Consider the following 22356-nt stretch of genomic DNA (forward strand, 5'->3'; position numbering starts at 1 on the left):
TAGCATTCACTTCCTCCCTTCTGAAGCACATAAAAACTAAATTTTTGGTGGAACTCTAATACCCTTTTCCACAGTGGCTGTACCATTGTACACTCCCACCTGCAGTGGACAAGGGTTCCAATTTCTCCACATCTTCACCAACACACGTTATTTTCTGGGTGTTTTTTTTTTATTATTTTATTTTCCCCTTTTGGCGACAGGGTCTAACCCTGTTGCCCAGGTTACTGTGCAGTGGTGCACCCATAACTCACTGCAGCCTCAACCTCCCAGCCTCAGGAGATCCTCCCACCTCAGCCTCCTGAGTAGCTGGCACCACAGGTGCATGTCACCACACCCAGCTAATTTTTTGTATTTTTTGTAGAGACGGGGTTTCACCACGTTGCCCAGGCTGGTCTCAATCTCCTGGGCTCAAGCGATCTGCCTGCTTTGACCTCCCAAAGTGCTGGGATTGTAGGCACGAGTCACCATGCCCAACTGTGTTTTTTTTTGTGGGTTTTTTTTTGTTTTTTGGTTTTTTTTGAGACGGAGTCTTGCTCTGTCACCAGGCTGGAGTGCAGTGGCATGATCTCAACTCACTGCAACCTCCGTCTCCCGGGTTCAAGCAATTCTCCTGCCTCAGCCTCTCAAGTAGCTGGTACTACAGGCATGCACCACCATGCCTGGCTAATTTTTTGTATTTTAGTAGAGATGGGGTTTTACCATGTTGGCCAGGATGGTCTCAATCTCCTGACCTCGTGATCCGCCTGCCTCAGCCTCCCAAAGTGCTGGGATTACAGGCATGAGCCAACACGCCCAGCCCCAACTGTTTTTTTATTAATAGCTATCATAATGGGTGTGAAGCAGTATCCTGTGGTTTTGATTTGCATCTCCCTAATGATTAGTAATTGTGAGCATCTTCTCATGTGCTTATTTGTCCATTTGTATATCTTCTTTGGAGAAATGTCTATTCAAGTTCTTTTTCTATTTTTCATCAGGTTATATTTGTTGTTAAGCTGTAGGAGTTCTTAATATATTCTAGATATTAAACTCCTTATCAGACATATGATTTGCAAATATTTTCTCCAGTTCCATGGGTTGCCTTTTCACTCTATTGATACTGCCCTTTGATGCACAAAGTTTTTAATTTTGATGAATTCCAATTTATCTGTTTATTTTGCTGCCTGTGCTTTGTGTCATATCAAAGAAATCATTGCCAAATCCAATGTCATAATGTTTTCCCTCTATGTTCCCTTATTTTTATTTATTTATTTATTTTTTGAGACAGAGTTTCACTCTTGTTGCCCAGGCTGGAGTGCAATGGCACGATCTCGGCTCACCGCAACCTCCGCCTCCTGGGTTCAAGCGATTCTCCTGCCTCAGCCTCCTGAGTAGCTGCGATTACAAGCATGTACCACCACGCCTGGCTAATTTTGTATATTTTTAGTAGAGACAGGGTTTCTCCATGTTGGTCAGGCTGGTCTGGAACTCCTGACCTCAGGTGATCCACCCATCTTGGCCTCCCAAAGTGCTGGGATTATAGGTGTGAGCCACCACGCCCAGCCCCCTCTATGTTCACTTCTAAGAGTTTCATAGTTTTAATTCTTATGTTTAGGTATTTGTATGCCTTTTGGACTTTTAAATTTTTCCTGTAGCGGTAAAGAGAGAAGCCAGATTGCAAGTGGCTGAAAATCTAATGAAATGTGAATACTGAGAATAGCGGGTTCTTTCCAAAGCTTGATCATGAAATGAAGAGAAGTAGAGTTGGTGATAACTAAAGAACTGTATGAGATCAAGAGGGCTTTGTTTTGTTTCTCCCTTATAATGGAAAGACCTAAGCAACCAATTCTTGAGATGTGACTCCTCTTCTTGGAACCAGATATAAGTAAAAAGACAATCCTTGGACAGGAGGGTAACTCTTTCATAAACATAGAAAGAATGGATGGGTACAGACGCAAATAATTTAATAAATTCAAAAGGCAAGTAAAACAAGATCCTCTGCTTCAAAGAACTCAGAATAGTTGCTGGGGAGAGGAGAGGAATGCACTTAAATAATCAAAAGCGGCCGGGCATGGTGGCTCACGCCTGTAATACGAGCATTTTGGGAGGCTAAGGCAGGCGGATCATGAGGTCAGTAGATCTAAACCATCCCGGCTAACATGGTGAAACCCCATCTCTGCTAAAAACACAAAAATCAGCTGGGTGTGGTGGCGGGCGCCTGTAGTCCCAGCTGCTCAGGAGGCTGAGGCAGGAGAATCGCTTGAATCTGGGAGGCGGAGGTTGCAGTGAGTCGAGATCGCGCCACTGTACTCCAGCCTGGGCGACAGAGCGAGACTCAGTCTCAATAAATAAATAAATAAATAAATAAATAAATAAATAAATAATCAAAAGCAAGTATCATGTACACCCAAAGCAGGGAATGATTAACTCTACCTAGAGGATTCACAGAAGGTTATGTGTGAGTGATTAGCAAAGTCCATCACTTCTGACAAAACAACTTAGGGTGTAGTAAGACAGTTACTTATAAATAATAGCATATATTTCATATATGTCACAATTTATTTCTATATAGCACTGTAAAACGTTCATACATTTTCCCCACTTATTATCTCAAATAGTGGTAAAAGAAAAAGAGTGAATTTTTTTCTTTTTCTGATACAGAGTCTCGCTCTGTCGGCCAGGGTGAGGTGCAGTTAGTGGCACGATCTTGGCTCACTGCAACCTCCGCCACCCGGGCTCAAGCAATTCTCCTGCCTCAGCCTCCCAAGTAGCTAGGATTACAGGCGTGTGCCACCACACCCAGCTAATTTTTGTATTTTTAGTAGAGACAGGGTTTCACCATGTTGGCCAGGCTGGCTCGAACTCCTGACCTCAGGTAATCCGCCCGCCTCAGCCTCCCAAAGTGCTGAGATTACAGGCGTGAGCCACCGCACCCGGCCCTTTTTCTTTTTTTTTTCTTTTGAGACGGAGTCTCGCTCTGTCGCCCAGGCTGGAGCGCAGTGGTGTGATCTTGGCTCACTGCAACCTCCGCCTCGCAGCTTCAAGTGATTCTCCTGCCTCAGCCTCCCGAGTAGCTGGGACTACAGGCACGTGCCACCACGCCCGGCTAATTTTTTGTACTTTTAGTAGAGACGGGGTTTCACCATGTTAGCCAGGATGGTTTCGATTTACTGACCTCATGATCCATCCGCCTCGGTCTCCCAAAGTGCTGGGATTATAGGCGTGAGCCACCATGCCCGGCCTGATTTTTTTTTTTTTTTTTGATTACTCAAACCACAAAGTCCAATCCTAATTGATTACATATAGGATCAATGGCATTTACAGCTAATAAATGCCATAAAAGAACTGATACTGGTCGGGCATGGTAGCTCATGCCTGTAATCCCAGTGCTTTGGGAGTCCAAGGTGGGCAGACTGCTTGAGCTCAGGAGTTTGAGACCAGCCTGAGCAACATGATGAAACCCTGTCTCTACAAAAGAAATAGAAAAATGAGCAGGTATAGAGACACACACCTGTAGTCCCCAGCTACTCAGGAGGCTGAGGTGGGAGGATCGCTTGAGCCTGGGAGGCTACAGTGAGCCAAGATTGTGTCACTGCACTCCAGCCTGGGTGACAAAACCAGACCCCTGTCTCCAAAAAATAGAAAAGAAAAAAAAGAACTGTTCTCTGGTCCTGGTACATAGTAGACATTTAAAGAAAAAAAAAACAACTGTTCAATGAATGAATGGTTCATAAGAACCTTCCTGAATTTTGTGGTTTCTTCATTCCTAATGTACAGCCTTCTGGACCTATGGAATATTTACCTATTCCCTGCCACTAGACTATAAGCTCCTACAGGTGGCAGACTGTGCTTTATTTCTCTCTGCATGTCCTAAAGTGCCATTAGACCGTAAGCTCTTATAGGAGAGAAAATGCATTTTATTTCTTTTTGCCTCTGCTACATCACCTAGAACTTGCTTAATAGAAAACCTTACTGAAATTAACAAATGTTTTTAAGTAACATAAACTCTAGACACAAAGAATCAAAGGGCCAGGCGTGGTGGCTCATGCCTGTAATCACAGCACTTTGGGAGGCTGAGACGGACTGATCACTTCAGGTCAGGAGTTCCAGATCAGGCTGCCCAACATGGTGAAACCCTTTCTCTACTAAAAGATAGAAAAATTAGCCAGGCGTGGTGGTGGGCGCCTATAATCCTAGTTACTTGGGAAGCTGTGGCACTGAGGCAGGAGAATCGCTGGGACCTGGAGGTGGAGGTTGCAGTGAGCCAAGATCGCACCACTGCACTCCAGCCTGGATGACAGAGTGAGACTTCATCTCAAAAAAAAAAAAAAAAAAAGCAAGTTTGTATATGCTACTAAATAAAGTCCTTAAAAAAAAAAAAGAATCAAAGAACAAGTAGTTACATTTGCATATGAAAGCAAAACAACTTAGTGCTATATATCTTATTTAAATCAGCGCTGGCCAATAGAAATATAACGTAAGCCATAATTTTGTTATTTTCTGGTAGCCACATTAAGAAAAGAAACAGGCAAAAAAAAATTGATCCTAACAATATATCTGAAATATTAGGTGAATGTGTAATCGATATAAAAATTATTCATGAGATCTTTTACATTCTTTTTTCTGGTACTAAGTCTTTGAAACCCACTGTGTATCTTATATTTACAGCACATCTCAATTTAGACTAGCCGCATGTGAGGTGGTCAATGGTCACATTTGGCTAGTGGCTACCATAGTATAGGGCATCACAAATTTAACAAAAAATTCAAAATCTGTAATTACAAGGTAACATGAATTGTTTTAGACAAAGTCAGGAGACATTATGATAAACCACGGTAATTTCACAAGTATCATTTAAAAATGTGAACAAAGAGGAACATGGGAAGAGGAGCCAGGATTGTGGGTAGTGGTCAGAGTTTCTTACAAAGTTTCATTTTGTAAAGATTATGTACTCATGTATTATTTGTGTAATTTTTAAAAATCAGTTTTAGAAAAAAAGTAAATCGATTACCATTCATTAGATCTACTATCAGAAGAAAGAAACTTGGCCGGGCGTGGTGGCTCGTGTCTGTAATCCCAGCACTTTGGGAGGCTGAGGTGGGCGGATCACTTGAGCCCAGGAGTTTGAGACCAGCCTGGGCAACATGGTGAAACCCCATCTACAAAAATACAAAAATTAGCCAGGCATGGTGGCACACACCTGTAGTCCCAGCTACTTGGGAGGCTGAGGTGGGAGGATCGCTTGACCCCAGGAGGCAGAGGTTGCAGTGAGACATGTTCACGCTATTGAACTCCAGCCTGAGCAACAGGTGAGCCAGTCTCAAAAAAAAAAAAGAAAAAAGAAAGAAAACTCACAGGAGTGAGCACTTCTTATTTTGTGACTTCTACCCTGGAACTGAGCTAAGAGGGTATAACTTTTCAAAAGCATACTATAAAATTTGAGTATTAATGTAAGTATTATATAAAGCTTAGGCACCTCCTCTGAGGTAAGCATCAAATACCAGGATAACCAAGACAGAATGCACCTGCCCTAAAATAATTTGCAGATTAAAGGACAAACAAGAGGTAATTATGTTTAAGAACTGATAGGCCCAAGAAAGAACACAAAGGGACACTCAGCCCTGAGCAGGGCCCTGTCAGTCATGGCTTCCTTAACGAGGTGATACAAAACTGACTCCCTAAGGGACAAGGCAGTGAAATAAGGGTAAGAGGGAGAGTAGTCCAAGCACTGGAAACTGTAAGAGGCTCTATGTGGCTAAAGCCTTTAGAGATGCAGCTGAAGAGGGAAGATAAGGTTAAATTTCAAAGGACTGGCTAAGTAGTTTGGATTTTACACTGAAGGCAATGTGTAAGCACTGAAGGATTTTAAGGAAGTAAAAATTAAGCAAGTTTTTAAAAACTTGCTTATTTCCCTGTTTAAAAGATTCCAATGGTTTCCCATCACACAATAAAATCTCACTCCTTTTTCTAGCCTCCAAGGTGCTGAAGGATGTGGCCCTTGCCTACCCCTCCCTATTTAACTCATACCACTCCCCTCTTTACTCCCTGTGCTCCAGCCTTCTTACTATCCTTTTAAAAGTAGGCTCATTCAGCCTTGGCATGGTGGCTGAGGTGGGTGCATCACTTGAGGTCAGGAGTTGGAGACAACCTGTGCAACATGGTAAAACCCCATCTTCACTAACAATACAAAAATTAGCTCGGTGGTGCAAGCCTGTAGTCCCAGCTACAGGAAAGGGAGGCTGAGACAGGAAAATCGCTTGAACCCGGGAGGCAGAGGTTGCAGTGAGCAGAGATCACGCCACTTGAGAGGGCGAGACTCCGTCTCAAAAAAAAAAAAAAGCAGGCTCATTCCCACTTAGGGGCCTTTGTACTTCCTATTCCATCCCAGATTCACATGACTAGCTTCTTTACACCATCAAATCTCCTCTAGTGGCTAATGCTGCTGCTCCTCAGAACCTCCTCCACATCCCACTGTTCCATTTAACATTTTAATAGCAACTATCACATTTGAAAATGTCTTACAACTACAAAGCAATCTCAAGTAGGAAAATCAGAGAAGGTGATTCTGAAATGACATCTAAATGAAACCATCCAGTGTTCAGATAGAAGGAACAGCAAACGATTAAAGGCAGGAACAGCCTTGGTATCCTGGAGAAACAAGGTCAGTATCACTAGAGTAAAGTAAGCAAAAGAGGGATAGAAGGTGATGAAGTCAGAGGCAGGCTGAGCCAGATTATGTAGAACCTTAGTGGCCTTGGTAAGGAGTTTGGATTTTATACTGATTTTAAGTGTGCTGGAAAGTCAAAGGACGGTTTTGTGCAGGGGAACTTACAATATGACTAATAGATGAAAAATCACTTTACTGAGTGGAAAATCTATTATAAGTAGGTAAAAGTAGAAATGGAAAGATCAACTAAGGTTACTGTAATAGTTCAGGTAAGAAATTCTGGTGGTAGCAGTGGAGACAGTGAGAAGTGTTAGATTCTAGATGTATCTTAAACATATGGTTGTCAGAACTAACTTATGGATTATTAAGGGACAAGGGAAAAAAACCAAGGATGACTCCTAGGCTTTTGGTTGGCATATTTACGATAACACAGGAGAAGGAACAAATTCAAGGGCGCAGTAAATCAGGCGTTCTGCTTTGGATATGTTAATTTTCACTTCCCAGTGTGGATGTTGAGTAAGCAACCTAATATATATCTCTGATCTAGAAATATAAATTTGGGAGTTACCAGCATATGGATGACATTTAAAGCCATGAGATTAGGTAAGATTACTTGGGAAGACAGCACAGATTAAAAGAGGGCCAAGGACATAGACTGAAAGCACATGTGAAAATAGTTAAGAATGACTTCTAGATTTCCAGTTTGGAGAAATAAGTGAATATGGTGCCATTTACTGAGATATCTCTACTTCAATGAATAAGAGAAAAATAATTTTTTTAATTTAAAAAAAGAAAGCTTGTGAAAGCTAGGACATGTGGGGAATTTGTATTGGATATGCTGAACCTTAACTACACATAGGACACTCAGTGAAACTACCAGTATACAGTAAATATACAATTCTATAGAAGACATGATTTGGAGAAACATATTAGGAGTCATCAAATAGCAGATTATAGTTGAAGGCAGGAGAGTGGAAAGGTCATTTAGCAAGATTATGCAGAGCAGACTGCTAATAGCAAAAAAACAATAGGACAAAATTTATCTGAGGGACTGAGGAAGAGCAGCCCATAAATTAGAACACTAATATCTCTTTTTTTTTCAGTAGTCTAATTGCCATAGTCAATTAAGAGGAAACATTTTGGAAGAAAAGGCCTTGAAAGCTTGAATCTGAAACCTAGCTCTGATATCTGCTAGCTGTGCCTTTGGTTCTTCAACTTCTCTGTCCCTTTTTCTTAAACAGTGGTAACACTTGTTCCATTCTATGTCATGGATATACTATGAAAATTGATTAGCTTTTTTGATTCAAGTAGTTGTAATGAAAAAGCCATGACAATTAAAAACTATTAGACAACTCTCTGTGGGTCAGTTTTTCTATTCTTTCTCTTGGAATAGCTACAAATAAATGAAAGGTAACATAAACTCTACTGATGAAACCGACTATATATAATCCAAGAACCAATTATTTTTATTAACAGGACTCACGGAGGAAGACAGAAGAGGGAAGAGAAGTATTAACCAGTTAATTCTACTTTAAAGCAAAGTGGCAAAAATATACTCAGCTTCACAATGAGCCTGAAAGATGAAATTTGTAAACCAACTTCCTACAATGATCACTTTTCTTCCTCTTCTTTTAGAGAGGTAGAAGTTATTTTATAAACTAAACACAAAATATACTTGCCGCAGATAAAAAGTGGAAAAAATTCACACACTCAAAAATAGTGATGCAGTTACGACAAGAATGGTCCCTTCATTTATCCTTTTATTCATATATTGAGACTAGATTATTTGGATGGCCAACCAGTGGAAATGAACACAACTGCGCTGCAAAAAGAAAGAGAAGTAGCTATCCCATTGGCTTAATGTCAGCTTTGACTTTGTGTGGAAAGTTTTCAAACAGTTTAAGAAATTGGGAAGCAGTTATTCCAAATGATAATTTAACTGCGGTAGCAGCACAAGCTTATTTATTTCTTGTTCGCAGTAGTGTAGAATTAAAACAAACAAAGCAAAACAAGCTCTACCGAGTCTTTAGGCCTGGTTCAGGGAAGCCTGCCTGTGTATTGAAGAGGTGTGAGAGCCATCAACACCTCTCCCTCCTTGTGGTAAGATACTGGTTTTCATGAGGTTTACAGACAACATTCATTTGCAAATGAAATATTAAATTGTCTCCAAATTTTGGCAACACTCTGTGCACGCTGAGATTTTGTGGACCCAGGGGTCTATCTCTCCAATTTCTGACTAAAATAACGGATCGGGAACTGGACGATCAATACGAGGGAGGTCACATCTTCAATATGTACTATGACTTCACTTCAAAGAAAAAAACTGCCTTTTCCAGCAAGTGATGTCACTTGCAGAAAATGAGAAGCGGTGATTTTCTTTCAAGGGCAGTTTGGGGACAAAATGTAAGGCTAAAAACCAATTCCTCCACGAGTGATCACAAAGAACAGAAACTGATGGGTCAAGTCCCTCGTCTAAGGAAAAAGATTTTCGAGAAGAAAATGAGTGTAGAAAAGTGACCAGAAAGCGATCAGCAGGGACTCTTCCTCCAGCTGCAGGAAGCAAACTCTCGATCGGGGTGAGTGGTAAACCAGGGCCGGCAGACGCCTCTCTCCCCCACGGACCGGCTTCCCGCAGGTTTGTGGCGACTGCCCCATGTCCTATCAACGGGCACTCTGAGGGAGAAGCGCCCAAATCAGCCACGGAGCATCTCCACAAGGGCCGCAGCGGGGGCTTAGGGGATCCCAGCCATAGCGCAGCAGGGGAGGGGAGAGCACGTGAAACCCAAGCCGGAATCAGCGGAGGAGGATGCAGGACCCAGGCTGGGCCTAGCCCTACCTGCCCAGCTCCCGCAGGGCGGGGATCATGGAAGCCAGCTCCAGGCCATGTTCCCCCATGCTGAGGCTGCGAGGCACTAGTCAACCACGCCAACGCGGGTTCCCGGCGTCTCCAAAGCTACCGCTGCCGGAAGAGCGCGGCGCCCGACGGAGCCGTGTGGAGGCCAAAACTCCTCCCGGAAGCCGCTACTGGCCCCGCTTGCCAGGCCCAGCGTCTTTTCTGCATAGGACCCGGGGGAAGCCGGGAAGCCGTTAGGGGGCGGGGCAAGCGGGCGGGCGCGCGTCGGTCAAGTTTCCCGGGTCGCGTCAGGCTTCTTTCTCAGCACCGAGCGAGCGACGTTCGTGAAGCTTTCGTTTTGAGCGGCCAGACACTGCTGTTCTCAAGCCTGGGAGGCACAGCGAAGCAAGACTTCCGCATCGGGGGAGGATAGGGCTTGAGGCCCGCCAGCCCAGACTCGCTTCACAAATGTGAGAACTATGACAGTTCAGCGAGTAAAGGCCAAGAGTAGACTCCAGGTTTCCCCAGAGTAACGCTCTCACATTTTAAAAGTTCCTCACGTTCCCACCGCTCTTGTCCCTCTTTCTGAGAGATACAGGCCAAAAGGTGGGCTCTCCCTGTTTTTTTCCTTTTAAGCATTTTTTTTCAACTTGAAGTCACTGTTAGGTTTCGTTGAGGACCCTACCAACTTTTAATATTTGAAAATGGGGTTGGATTATATTTGTGTCTCATCAAATCAGCAACAGTACTGTGTGTGGAAATGCCACCATTACGGGCATCCACAACCTGTGATTTAATTTTTAAAGTAAATCAATGGATTTTGGCAATACACATTTTCTAGCTCAACTCAATTTATTGGAAAGATGACCACCATAAGAGATTGTTGACATGTCAAAGTTATGTAGTTAATCACTCAAAGTCATGCAGTATGTTTACATTTGTTCTTTGGTACATGAGGATAGTTAACCGATACAGTATCTTAAAGAAAAAAGTGATGGAATGACAGCCAAATATGCTCTTGCCTCAAGAACTTTGCATTTGCTGTACTCTCTGCCTTGAACACCACTCTGTCATTGCCCTTTTTCCTTCAGGTGTTTGCCAAATTAACACCGAAGAGCCTCATGTAGACTAACATATATACACACTCTGTCTCACCCTCTTTTTTTTGTTAGATACATTGTCTTACTCTGTTGTTCAGGTTCTAGTGCAATGAATGTTGCAATCATAGCTTACTGCAGCCTCAATCTCCCAGGCTCAAGCGATCCTCTCACCTCAGCCTGGGCTCAATTGATCCTCCTGCCTCAGCCTCCTGAGTAGCTGGGACTACAGACATGCCACCACGCCTGGCTAATTATTTTTTGTAGAGACAAGGTCTTGCTGTGTTGCCCAGGCTGGTCTCAAACTCTTGGCCTCACACGCTCCTCCCACCTCAGCCTTCCAAAGTACTAGAATTAGAGGTGAGAGCCACCACACCCGGACATACTATATTATTGTCTCTCTCCAGTTAGAGTGTAAGCTCTTGGAGAGCAAGGTCTTGTCTATTTTGTTCACTCTCAGATACCCAGGACCTAAAACTGTGCCTGGCACATAGGTGGTGTTCAGTAAACATTTGTTGAATGAATCACTGAATGTTTTAGGAAAAAGGACATGGGATTGGGAGTTACAGGCCCTACACAAGTTCTCATTCCATCTGCTAGAAACTATATGACCTCAGTAAAGTTACTTAATCTCTTAATACTTCCATTTTTTCATTTATAAAATGGGATTAATAATGTCTACCTCACAAGATTACAGCAAAGATTAAATAAGAGGTGGTAAAGTCATAAAGTGGAATATAATTTCTTAGTTAAAATGAATGAATTATACTACCTATACCAACGATGAATCCTGAAAACTACGTGGATTGAAAAAGCAAATTCAAAGGTATACATAATAGTGTCATATCATTTATATACAATCTTAAAACCACAAAACAATGCATTGTGTGAGTTATATATACAAATATGTTTGATAAAAGTATGAAAACATGTTTGGCAAAGATAGATATCAACTCCAGGATAGTTGCACCTGTGGAAGGGAGAGAAGGGAATGAAATGATGAAGCTTCAGCGTATCCCTAAGGGTTTTCTTTTAGTAGGATTTGAATTAATTATTATTTAATCAAAATTTAATGTTATATTTGGGTGGATGTTATATTACTATTTGTATCTGCATAGCCAGGATATTCCAACATGTATTAAAAAAAATAGCTCCTTCCCGTCTTGCAAGATGGTGGGGGAAAAAGTTGAGAAGCCAGACACCAAGGAGAAGAAACGTGAAGCCAAGAAGGCTGACGCTAGTGGCAAGGTTAAAACATAACTTCGGTTGGGCACGGTGGCTCACGCCTGTAATCCCAGCACTTTGGGAGGCTGAGGCAGGCGGATCACCTGAGGTCAGGAATTCGAGACCAGCCTGGCTAACATGGTGAAACTCCATTTCTACTAAAAATACAAAAAATTAGCTGGGTGTGGTGGTGGGCGCCCGTAATCTCAGCTATTCTGAAGGCTGAGGCAGGAGAATCGCTTGACCCGGAGAGGCGGAGGTTGCAGTGAGCCGAGATTGCATCATTGCACTCCAGCTTGGGCAACAAGAGCGAAACTCCGTCAAAAAACACAAACAAAAACACCTCAAGGCTAAAAAGCCAAAGAAAGGGAAGCCCCCCTGCAGCGGAAATCCTGTCCTTATCAGAGGAATTGGCAGATATTCTCAATCTGCTATGTCAGAAAGGCCAGGTACAAGAGGAAGTACTCGGCTACTAAATCCAGAATTAAAAAGAAGAAAGTCCAGACTTGAAAAAGGAAAAGGTTCTTGCCATTGCTACAAAACCAGTTGGTGGCAACAAGAATGGTGATACTTTTTGCAAAGTAAACCCTACAAAATGCCTAGATCCTTCCAAAGATGTGCCTCGAAAGCTGCTGTTGAGCCACAGAAAAAACAAACAAACACCTCAGTCAGCACAGAGAAAACTGCAAACTAGCTTCTCTCCTGGGATCATTCTGCTGATCCTCACTGGGCACCACAAAGGCAAGAGGGTGGTTTTACTGGAGCAGCTGAGGAGTGGCTTGTTAATTGTGACTGGACCTCTGGTCCTCATTCAAATTCTGTGGGAAACACACCAGAGGTCATCACAAAATTGAAATCAGCAATGTGAAAATTCCAAAACATCTTACCAATGCTTGCTTAAGAAGATGATGCTATGGAAGCCCAAATACTGGGAAAGTGACATCGTCAACACAGAAAGAGAGTAATAGAAGATTATGGAGCAATGCAAGGTTGATCAGAAAGCTGTGGACTCATGGTCAGGCACGCTAGCTCACGCCTGTTACCCCAGCACTTTGGGAGCCTGAGGCGGGTGGATCACTTGAGGTCAGGAGTTTGACACCAGCCTGCCAACGTGGTGAAACCCCATCTCTACTAAAAATACAAAAATTAGCCTGGCGTGGTGGCGGGCATCTGTAATCCCAGCTGCTGGGGAGGCTGAGGCAGGAGAACCACTTGATCCCGGGAAGCAGAGTTTGCAGTGAGCAGAGATCGCACCACTGCACTCCAGCCTGGGTGACAGAGCAAGACTCCATCTCAAAAAAAAAAAATTAGAAAGCTGTGGACTCGTAAATGTTACCAAAAATCAAAGCTATTCCTTAGCTCCAGGGCTACCTGTAATCTGTGTTTGCTCTGATGAATGGAGTTTATCCTAGCAAATAGGTGTTCTAAATGTCTTACCAAGAACCTAATAACTGATGCATTTAAAAACTAAAATAAGTATACTTTTAAGCTTAAATAACACATCTGAAAAATAGTTTAAAAATACCAAATTTTAGCTATTTTTAGAACATATGAAGAAAGATTATAAAAATTAGAATGCTATCTGGAAGGCAATAGCTAAATAGCATGGTAATTCTAAAAAGCAGTATAAACTTGCAAGCCTTATAAGTAATAGAGCCTCGGAAATCCCATTTAATTCAAAAAGTCATTTTGGGCAAGATATTGGGTTAGGTACTTCTGTGACAGACACAAAAATGAGGAAGATGAAGTTAGTTTCAGCGGGGCATAGTGGCTAACACCTGTAGTCCCAGCTACTTGAGAGGCTGAGATAGGAGGATGGCTTGAGCCAAGGAAGCCAGGGTTACAGTAAGCCACAATCTCACCACTACATTCCAGCCTGAGCAACAGAGCCAAATCCTGTCTCAGAGGAAAAAAAAAAAAAAGTTAATTTCAGGTAATGTACAATTTGTGGATACAGAAAGATATAATGAGAACATAGACAATTAAGAGCAAAGTGAAATCCAGTGAATGCCAGTACAGGGATATAAACAGCATGTATTGGAAAAATAGAGGACACAATCTACTCCAGTGGAAAGAAGAGGTGTATCAGGAAGGAGCTCAAGGAGAAGGTGTCACCATATCTGAGATTGGACTTGAAGGATGAGGAGGACTTCAAGAGACATAAATTGGGGAAAAGGAATATATTCTAACTAGAGGCAGCAGTATGAACAAAAAGCATGCTGAGGGAGGGACACGGTCCCCTTTGGCTGGTACAAGGGAACATTTAGAGTAGTCTGAGACATTTGTACAGACTTCAGTAAGTATTGGAGAGGCTCTGGGAGATTTCATATAAGAGTGATGGTCAAAGCTACACTTGAATCTGGCAGGAGAGTGTAGAACAGAATAAAAGGAGAGTAGCAGGTCATTTAGAGAAATCAAACATCTATAGCAGTATTTTAACAAATGAGTTGATTCAAGAAGTCAGCATTCCAAGTAGACATCCTCCCTCTAGTAACTCATGTATTATCCAGGCTGGTTCCATTTCTACACCTTCTACTCAGCCCTAAACCTACGTATACTATACTCTCCTGTTTGCCCTCCCACCCCTTAAGTGCCTCTCACCAGAGTTACCAATTACTTTCATATGGCTGTTGACCAGTTCTTTCCTTTGACCTTTTAGCAGCATTTGACAACAGAGACCAGCTGTCCTCAACCTTTTTGGCACCAAGGACCAGTTTTGTGGAAGACAGTTTTTCCATGGACAGGGAGGTGGAGGGATGTTTTCGGGATGATTCAAGCACATTACATTTATTTTGCACTATTATTACATTGTAATATATAATAAGTCATTATTCAACTCACCATAATGTAGAATCAGTGGGAGCCCTGAGTTTGTTTTTCTGCAACTAGACGGTCCCATCTGGGGTGATGGGAGACAATGAGAGATCATCAGGCATTAGATTCTCATAAAGAGCATGCAACCTACATCTGTCACATGTGCAGTTCACGATAGGGTTTGCACTCCTATGAGAATTTAATGCCCTGATGATCTGACAGGAGGCGGAGCTCAGGCAGTAATGCCAGTGATGGGAAGCTGCTGTGAAAAGAGATGAAGCTTCACTTGCTTGCCCTCCACTCACCTCCTGCTGTGTGGCCCGGTTCCTAACAGGCCACTGGCCAGTACTGTGGCCCAGGGGTTGGAGACCCCTAATGTAGACCACTGCTGCTTTCTTGGAAAGCTTTCTTTGGACTCCATGACGCTTACTTGTTAACAACACTTCTTTGCCATTCCCGTTACTGTTGATATTCCTCAGGATTCTAACTTAGTTTCTTTTCTCTTTTTTATTATTTCATTCACACTCAAGGCTTCAATTAACTTTCCGTCTGCTGTTCACTCCAAAATTCATTGCTCTTCCCTTATCTCTCTCCAAGATTTATATTTCCTATGTCTATCTCCCTACTGAATATTTTCCCTTCAGCATTTCCCAGGCACTTTATTTTGTTTAACTTTTTGTTATGGGGACTTTCAAATATATATAAAAGTAGACACAATAAGGAACTCCTTTATGTCCATCACCCAATCAATGATTATCAGCATATGGTTAGTCTTTGTTTCATTTATAACCACCTTTCTCATTTTCTCTCTCCTCAGTTGGATTAAAGAAAAGTCTAGACCTCATATCAATTTATCTGCAGATACTTCAGTTTATATCTTTAAAACATAAGGACTAGATTCTATCTCCTAAATATCAAACCTATCCACTTTCCCCCAAATTCCCTTACCACCATTCTAGGTTTAGACCATCATCACCTCTTGCCTAAATTACTTCAACAGGCTTCTAGCTTGCCTATCTGCCTTTAGGCTTGTTTTTCTCTAACCCATTCTCCATACTTGAGGGGGAGAGAGTCTCCCAGACCTTTTATTTTTCCTGAAACGAGTCTCACTCTGTCGCCCAGGCTGGATTGCAATCATGTGATCTCGGCTCAGCTGCAACCTCTGCCTCCAGGATTCAAGCCATCCTCCCACCTCAGCTTCTCAAGTAGCTGGGATGACAGGTGCATGCCACTATGCCCAGCTGATTTTTGTATTTTTAGGAGAGATGGGGTTTTACCATATTGGCCAGGCTGGTCTTGAACACCTGACCTCAAGTGACCTGCCCACCTTGGCCTCCCAAAGTGCTGGGATGCTGGGATTTAATAGGAGTGAGCCACTGCGCGTGGCCATCTCCTAGATTTTTTTTGTGTGTGTGTGTGATGGAGTCTCACTCGCTGGAGGGCCGTGGCACGATCTCGGCTCACTGCAACCTCCGTCTCCAGGATTCAAGCCATTCTCTTGCCTCAGCCTCCTGAGTAGCTGGGATTACAGCTACTGTAATCCCAGTGCGTGCCACCACGCCTGGTGAATTTTTGTATTTTTAGTAGAGATGGGCTTCGCCATGTTGGCCAAGCTGGTCTGGAGCTCCTGGCCTCAGGTGATCTGCTGCCTTGGCCTCCCAAAGTGCTGGGATTATAGGCAGGAGCCACCATATCTGGCCAATTTTTAATTTTTGTGGGTATATAGTAGGTGTATATACTTTATGGGGTACATAAGCTATTTTGATACAGGCACACAACGTGTAATAATCACATCAGGGTAAATGGGGTATCCATCACCTCAAGCATTTATCTTTTGTGTTACAAACAATCCAATTATATTCATTTAAAAATGTACAATAAATGTTCGACTGTAGTCACCCTGTTCTGCAATCAAATGCTAGATCTTTTTTCTTTTTTGAGACAAGGTCTCATCTGTTGTCCAGGCTGGACTACAGTGGCCTGATCTTGGTGTACTGCAGCCTTGGGCTTCCAGGCTGAAGTGATTTTCCCACCTCAGCCTCCTGAGTAGCTGAGACTACAAGTGCACACCACCACAGCTGGCTAATTTTGGTATTTTTTGTAGAGATGGGGGTTTTGCCATGTTGCCTAGGCTGGTCTTGAACTCCTGGGCTCAAGTGATCGGCCTGCCTCAGCCTCCTGAAGTGCTAGGATTACAGGCTCAAATACTTATTCTATCTAACTATATTTTGTACCCATTAACCATCCCTACCGCACACCCGTCACCCCCCCACTACCCTTCCCAGCCTCTGGTAACCATCATTTTACTCTGTATCTCCATGAGTTCAATTGTTTTTATTTTTAGCTCCCACAAATAAGTGAGAACATGTGAAGTTTGTCTTTCTGTGCCTGGCTTAATTCACTTAACATAATGACCTCCAGTTTCATCCATGTGGTTGCAAATAACAGGATCTCATTCTTTTTTATGGCTGAATACTACTCCGTTGTGTACATGTATCACATTTTCTTTATCCATTCATCTGTTGATGAACACTTAGGTTGCTTCTAAATCTTGGTTATTGTGAATAGTGCTGCAATAAACATGGGAGTGCAGTTATCTCTTTGATAAACCAATTTCCTTTCTTTTGGGTATATACTTAGCAATGGGATTGCTGGATCATATGGTAGTTCTAGTTTTAGTTTTTTGAGGCACCTCCACGCTGTTCTCCATAGTGGTTGTACTAATTGACATTCTCACCAACAGTGTACAAGGGTTCCCTTTTCTCCACATCCTTGCCAGCATTTGTTATCCAACTTTTTAAAAATTATTATTCAGTAGTACTGTTGAAATTTTAAAAATTTGTATCCTAATATGTGCACATTTTTATTAACCATATATAGTTCTACATCCTAATGTACATGAATTTCATGATAATGTAAATTTGAACATAATACAACTATTAATTGATTCCTGCATTCCTGTCAGCCCTCTTTTTATCATTTGGGGAGTGGGAGTTTGGAGGAGAGGGTGAGGCAGGAAGCAGAGTGGTTGGTGTGGATAGGTCCCAGTGTCCCTGGTATTTCCTAAGCCCAGTGTCACAGATCAAGTTGCCAAAGGGGCATCAGTCAGTGTTCTGGAATTCCAGTCAGCCATGTGTATAGAATTATCCCCATTCATGATTAAACTAGAGTGGAAAATGACCACCAGGTGGTACTACAACCCAGTTGAGACTAAGATAGACTTGGTTCTCAGCCAGATGCCCAAACTCCTGGTTGGTTAGCTATGCAAGTTCCAACATAATGCAACAGTTTTACAAGTTCCTTTCTACATCCGAATGAACTTCAGTGGACACCTCTTGGTACACACACATTCAATAATATGCATTTTTAACAAGCTTCTAGATGATGCTGATGTTGTTTGGAGTTGTTCTACACAGCAGTCAGAGCAACCTTCTTAAAACCCAAAGACCATGCCATTTCTCTTCTTTAATAGCTTGGCTATGTATGGGATATTGTCAGACATAGATTAAGGGTAAAAGGGGGCACATGTCTGTTAGTTTTCTTTGGGTAAAGCCTCAAATAATAGACAACATAACCACAAGCCAATATTCTGAAATTTAATAGTGCAGAATAAATGATCCAGTACAGCCAAACTGCACCAATACACTTGTCCCATTTAGTGGAAACACTGCAAAAACCCATTACAAAAAAAAAAGCCATCATAAAGTAACAAAATATTTAAGAAACTTAAAAGTAAGCCATTTGGCTTCCTATCCCTGTGGCAGTTTCACATCTACTAAGACTGTATTATAGAACTAACTGACACTCCACTGTATTTGGAGACAATTCAGAAATAAGGACATGGACTACTTCTTTATGTCTCCAAGAGATTTCTATTTCAGTAATGAATTATTGTCATTTTCATTGCTAGGTCCTGAGTATGACCCTAAGATTATGTAAAATATATTGGAATAGTATGATTATTTGTATTTGCGATTACTATTTTTACTTTTCTGAAAATACTTTCACCTGCTATTATCCTCCAAGTAGCTCTGTAAATAAAATGCAGAGAGGTTTCAGAGTTCTCAAAATTGAGCATGCATCAGAATCACCTGGAGAAATTCTGATTCAATCGGTCTGAAAGGAAACTCAGTAATTCGCATTTTTAACAAGCTGCTAGATGCTACTGCTGCTGGTCCACTGCCCACACTTTGAGTTAGCGCTGTTTTAGGGTAGTGGTTCTTAACTTTGGCTACACATTGAATTTATGTGGATAGGAAGATTTTAAAAAAGTATCTGGGGACTCCCAGAGATTCTGATTTGATTAGGTTACGGCACTTACATGTATGTATATGCATTTCTCTACTTACCAGCAAGTTCGAGCATCTACTCATGTCTATTAATCATTTGGATTACCTTTTTTTAGTAAATTACCTGTTTAGAATTTTATCAGTTTTAATTTGGTTGTGTCTTTTTTATTGATTTATACAAACATTTTAACATATTATGAATTAAACCTTTTCTGATTTATATCTGAGAATATTATATCTTAGTCTGTCACTTGGCTCTTATGTAGGAATTTTAATTTTTATTATATCAAATCTACCCATCATTTCCTTTGTGTCTTCTGGATTTTAGTCTTGCTTAGAAAGGCTAACCACAAGATTTAAAATGTTCTTTTATACTTTTCCCTAACATTTTTGTACTTCAGTTTGCTAGTATTCGTTTTCCCATTTATCTACAGATCATTTTTGAAACAAGATCAGACAACTCATTTCCCAGACAGATAGTTCATATGTTGGTATTGAAGTCCCTTCTGCCACTTAAAAAATAAAGGGTTTAAGGGATCTAGGTGATATACAAAATCTTTGAGAGAAACAGGCTTCATCATGAGTCTTCAAGAACTCCCCAAATTACCTGTCAAGGCAGCTGCTAACTCTGAAAGGATCAGGACGCTGCAGAATTAGGAATCTACCCAAAGGGGTTCATGCCTTTCCTCTCTCTTCATGTAATACAAATTTGAATCAGTCTAACTTGGCTTGGTAAAACCTAAATCATTTTTGGAATCCTAGCTACAAGTGAATGTGGGAAATATTGGTTTTGGCTTTCCAGGAAGGCATCCAAGAAGAGAGTTGGTCAATCCATGCATGGTATCTGTTACTATGTCACTGACTAGTCCATCATTCTCCTGTATTTTGAAATGCCCTTATTTTCATAAATACATCATAGATATATTTAATGAAAAGATATTTGGGGACAATCAGCAGCCTTTGCCACACCCCATAGCTCTTTCATAATTTGCCATCTGTTTCAGTTAATGTGGTATATGATCTTATTTTTTTCCAAATAAGTAAGGGCAAGGTATGGGGGGAGGGTGGAGAATGTAGAAAATTGCCTCAGGGCACCCTTATAGGCCCTAAAGCCATTTTTTTCTGCCACTGCTAATTGGGGTGACATCATTCTGGGATAATAGGCCAGCTTGATTTTCCAGTTATTAATCTATGTCTATTCTGAAACCCAGACCATTCATTTCATTTTTTAATTTCAGCTATCATATCATATATATAACATATATCATATATATCTCATATATATATATATATATATATTTTTTTTTTTTTCTAACAGGGTCTCTGTCACCCAGGCTGGAGTGCAGTGGTGCAATTATGGCTCACTGTAGCCTCAACCTCCTGGGCTCAAGTGATCGTCCCACCTCAGCTTCCCAAGTAGCCGGCTGGGACTACAGATGTGTGTCACCATGCCTAGGTAATTTTTTTCTTTTTGAGATTGAGTCTCGCTCTGTTGCCCAAGCTGGAGTGCAATGGCGTGATCTCGGCTCACTGCAATCTCCACCTCCTGGTTCAAGTGATTCTCCTGCCTCAGCCTCCTGAGTAGCTGGGATCACAGGCACTCACCACCATGACTGGCTAATTTTTGTATTTTTAGTAGAGACAGGTTTCACCATGTTGGCCAGGCTGGTCTCAAATGCCTGACTCAAGCAATCCAGCTGCCTCAGCCTCCCAAAGTGCTGGGATTATAGGCATTAGCCACCGTGCCTGGCTTCCTAGCTAATTTTTGTATTTTTGTGGTGATGAGGGTTTAGCCATGTTGCCCAGGCTGGTCTCAAGCTCCTAAACTCAAGCGATCTGCCTGCCTCGGCCTCCCAAAGTGCTGGATTTACAGGAGTGAGCCACCACACCCAGCCTCAGTTATCAAAATTTTAAATTTCCAAATATATAGTCAAAGTTTTTGTACATATGACATCTTCTCATGTTTCTCTGAAGATATTATACATTTCAAATGTCGTCTTCTGATTGTTCTGTAGCTTTGTTTTCTCTAATAATAATTGTAAAAATGGTGCCTCTTTCATGGTGACTTTTTTCAAATGTATGATAATGTGTTAGCTATCTGTTCAATTTTGTATTTTAGAATCTCTCTTCCTTTTGCCTATTTATTTATGGTAGCTGTTCTCTGCCAATTTTGTATAGGGAACAGCACTTATAAGACAAGGGTGTGTGGTTGCTCATCTTTAAAGTGTGGAAGACTGGTGTTCTTCCTGGTGGTCTATTGCTTTCTGGGCCACAATTTAGAACCAGTTGGAGAGAAGAAAGTGGTTGACCAGCCTAGCTACTCTAAATCTCTTATTCTAATTACTCCCCCTGACCAATGTCTCAGTACCCTCCTCCCTACTTCTTGATCTGTTAAGTTTGTACACCCTCTCCCCAACTACTACTACTTTTGCCTTTAGCAGATTCCTCCATATGATTTGAGCTGAATTTTCCTTCCATTTGGTTTTTCTGAGATTTAATCTATCTGCATTCTGTCTTTTCTCAACATTTCTGGTTTGTCGATGGCAATTTTTTTTGTTTCTAGGATTTCACCATGTTGACCAGGCTGCTCTTGAACTCCTGAGCTTAGGTTGATCCACCCGCCTTGGCCTCCCAAAGTGCTGGGATTACAGGCATGAACTACCACACCCAGCCTTCTTTTACTTATTTTTTTTTTTTTTGGAGATGGAGTTTCGCTCTTATTGCCCAGGCTGGAGTGCAATGGCACGATCTTGGCTCAATGCAACCTCCGCCTCCTGGGTTCAAGCAATTGTCCTGCCTCAGCCTCCTGAGTAGCTGGGATTACAGGCATGCGCCACCACGCCAGGCTAATTTTGTATTTTTAGTAGAGATGGGGTTTCTCCATTTTGCTCAGGTTGGCCTTGAACTCCCAACCTCAGGTGATCTGCCTGCCTCGGTCTCCCAAAGCGCTGGGATTATAGATGTGAGCCACTGCACCCGGCCTTTACTTTTTAAAAGTATCTCCTGGCTGGGCCCTGTGGCTCATGCCTGTAATCCCAGCACTTTGGGAGGCCGAGGCAGGCGGATCGCTGGAGCTCAGGAGTTCCAGACCAGACAGGGCAACATGGTGAAACCCTGTCTGTACAAAAAATACAAAAATTAGCTGAGTGTGGTGGTGCATGCCTGTAGTTCCAGCTACTCAGGAGGCTGAGGCAGGAAGATCAATTGAGCCCCAGAGGTGGAGGCAGTGAACCATGTTTCTGCCACTGCATTCCAGCCTGGGTGACAAAGTGAGACCCTGTGTCTCAAAAATAAATAATGATTAAAATAAACAAATAAAATTATCCCCTTTATCATTTCATGAGATTTTAGGTGGTAGGTGGGTTTAGGTGTGTGTGCTTTGTTGGCTATTTTGATCTTATCTGTGTTAGATCAAAACGGTGTGTGTGTTAAATTTTGTGTGTGTGTGTGTGTGTG

At 42.0% G+C, this 22356-nt stretch overlaps 2 protein-coding genes across 5 annotated transcripts in view; one reads left to right on the forward strand and one right to left on the reverse strand.

The window, feature by feature from the left end:
• Positions 1 to 9727, reverse strand: part of ATR (ATR serine/threonine kinase) — a 129784-nt gene extending 120057 nt beyond the window's left edge. For 2 of the 3 annotated variants that reach the window (XM_063602589.1, XM_003826518.4), the window contains exon 1: positions 9480 to 9727. In XM_063602589.1, coding sequence (XP_063458659.1) covers positions 9480 to 9538 — 59 coding nt within the window. In that variant the 5' untranslated portion in view covers positions 9539 to 9727. The remainder of the gene's footprint in view (positions 1 to 9479) is intronic. The other variant, XM_055110577.2, reaches the window with a different exon arrangement.
• A 30-nt stretch (positions 9728 to 9757) lies between these two features.
• Positions 9758 to 22356, forward strand: part of PLS1 (plastin 1) — a 132861-nt gene continuing 120262 nt past the window's right edge. The window contains exon 1 of one of the 2 annotated variants that reach the window (XM_055110584.1): positions 9758 to 9946. The gene's annotated coding sequence lies outside the window, so the exon portion shown is untranslated. Of the gene's footprint in view, positions 10083 to 22356 lie in introns of both variants that reach the window. The other variant, XM_055110581.1, reaches the window with a different exon arrangement.

The sequence above is a fragment of the Pan paniscus genome, chromosome 2 (assembly GCF_029289425.2).
Source record: "Pan paniscus chromosome 2, NHGRI_mPanPan1-v2.0_pri, whole genome shotgun sequence".
Classification (NCBI taxonomy): Eukaryota; Metazoa; Chordata; class Mammalia; order Primates; family Hominidae; genus Pan; species Pan paniscus.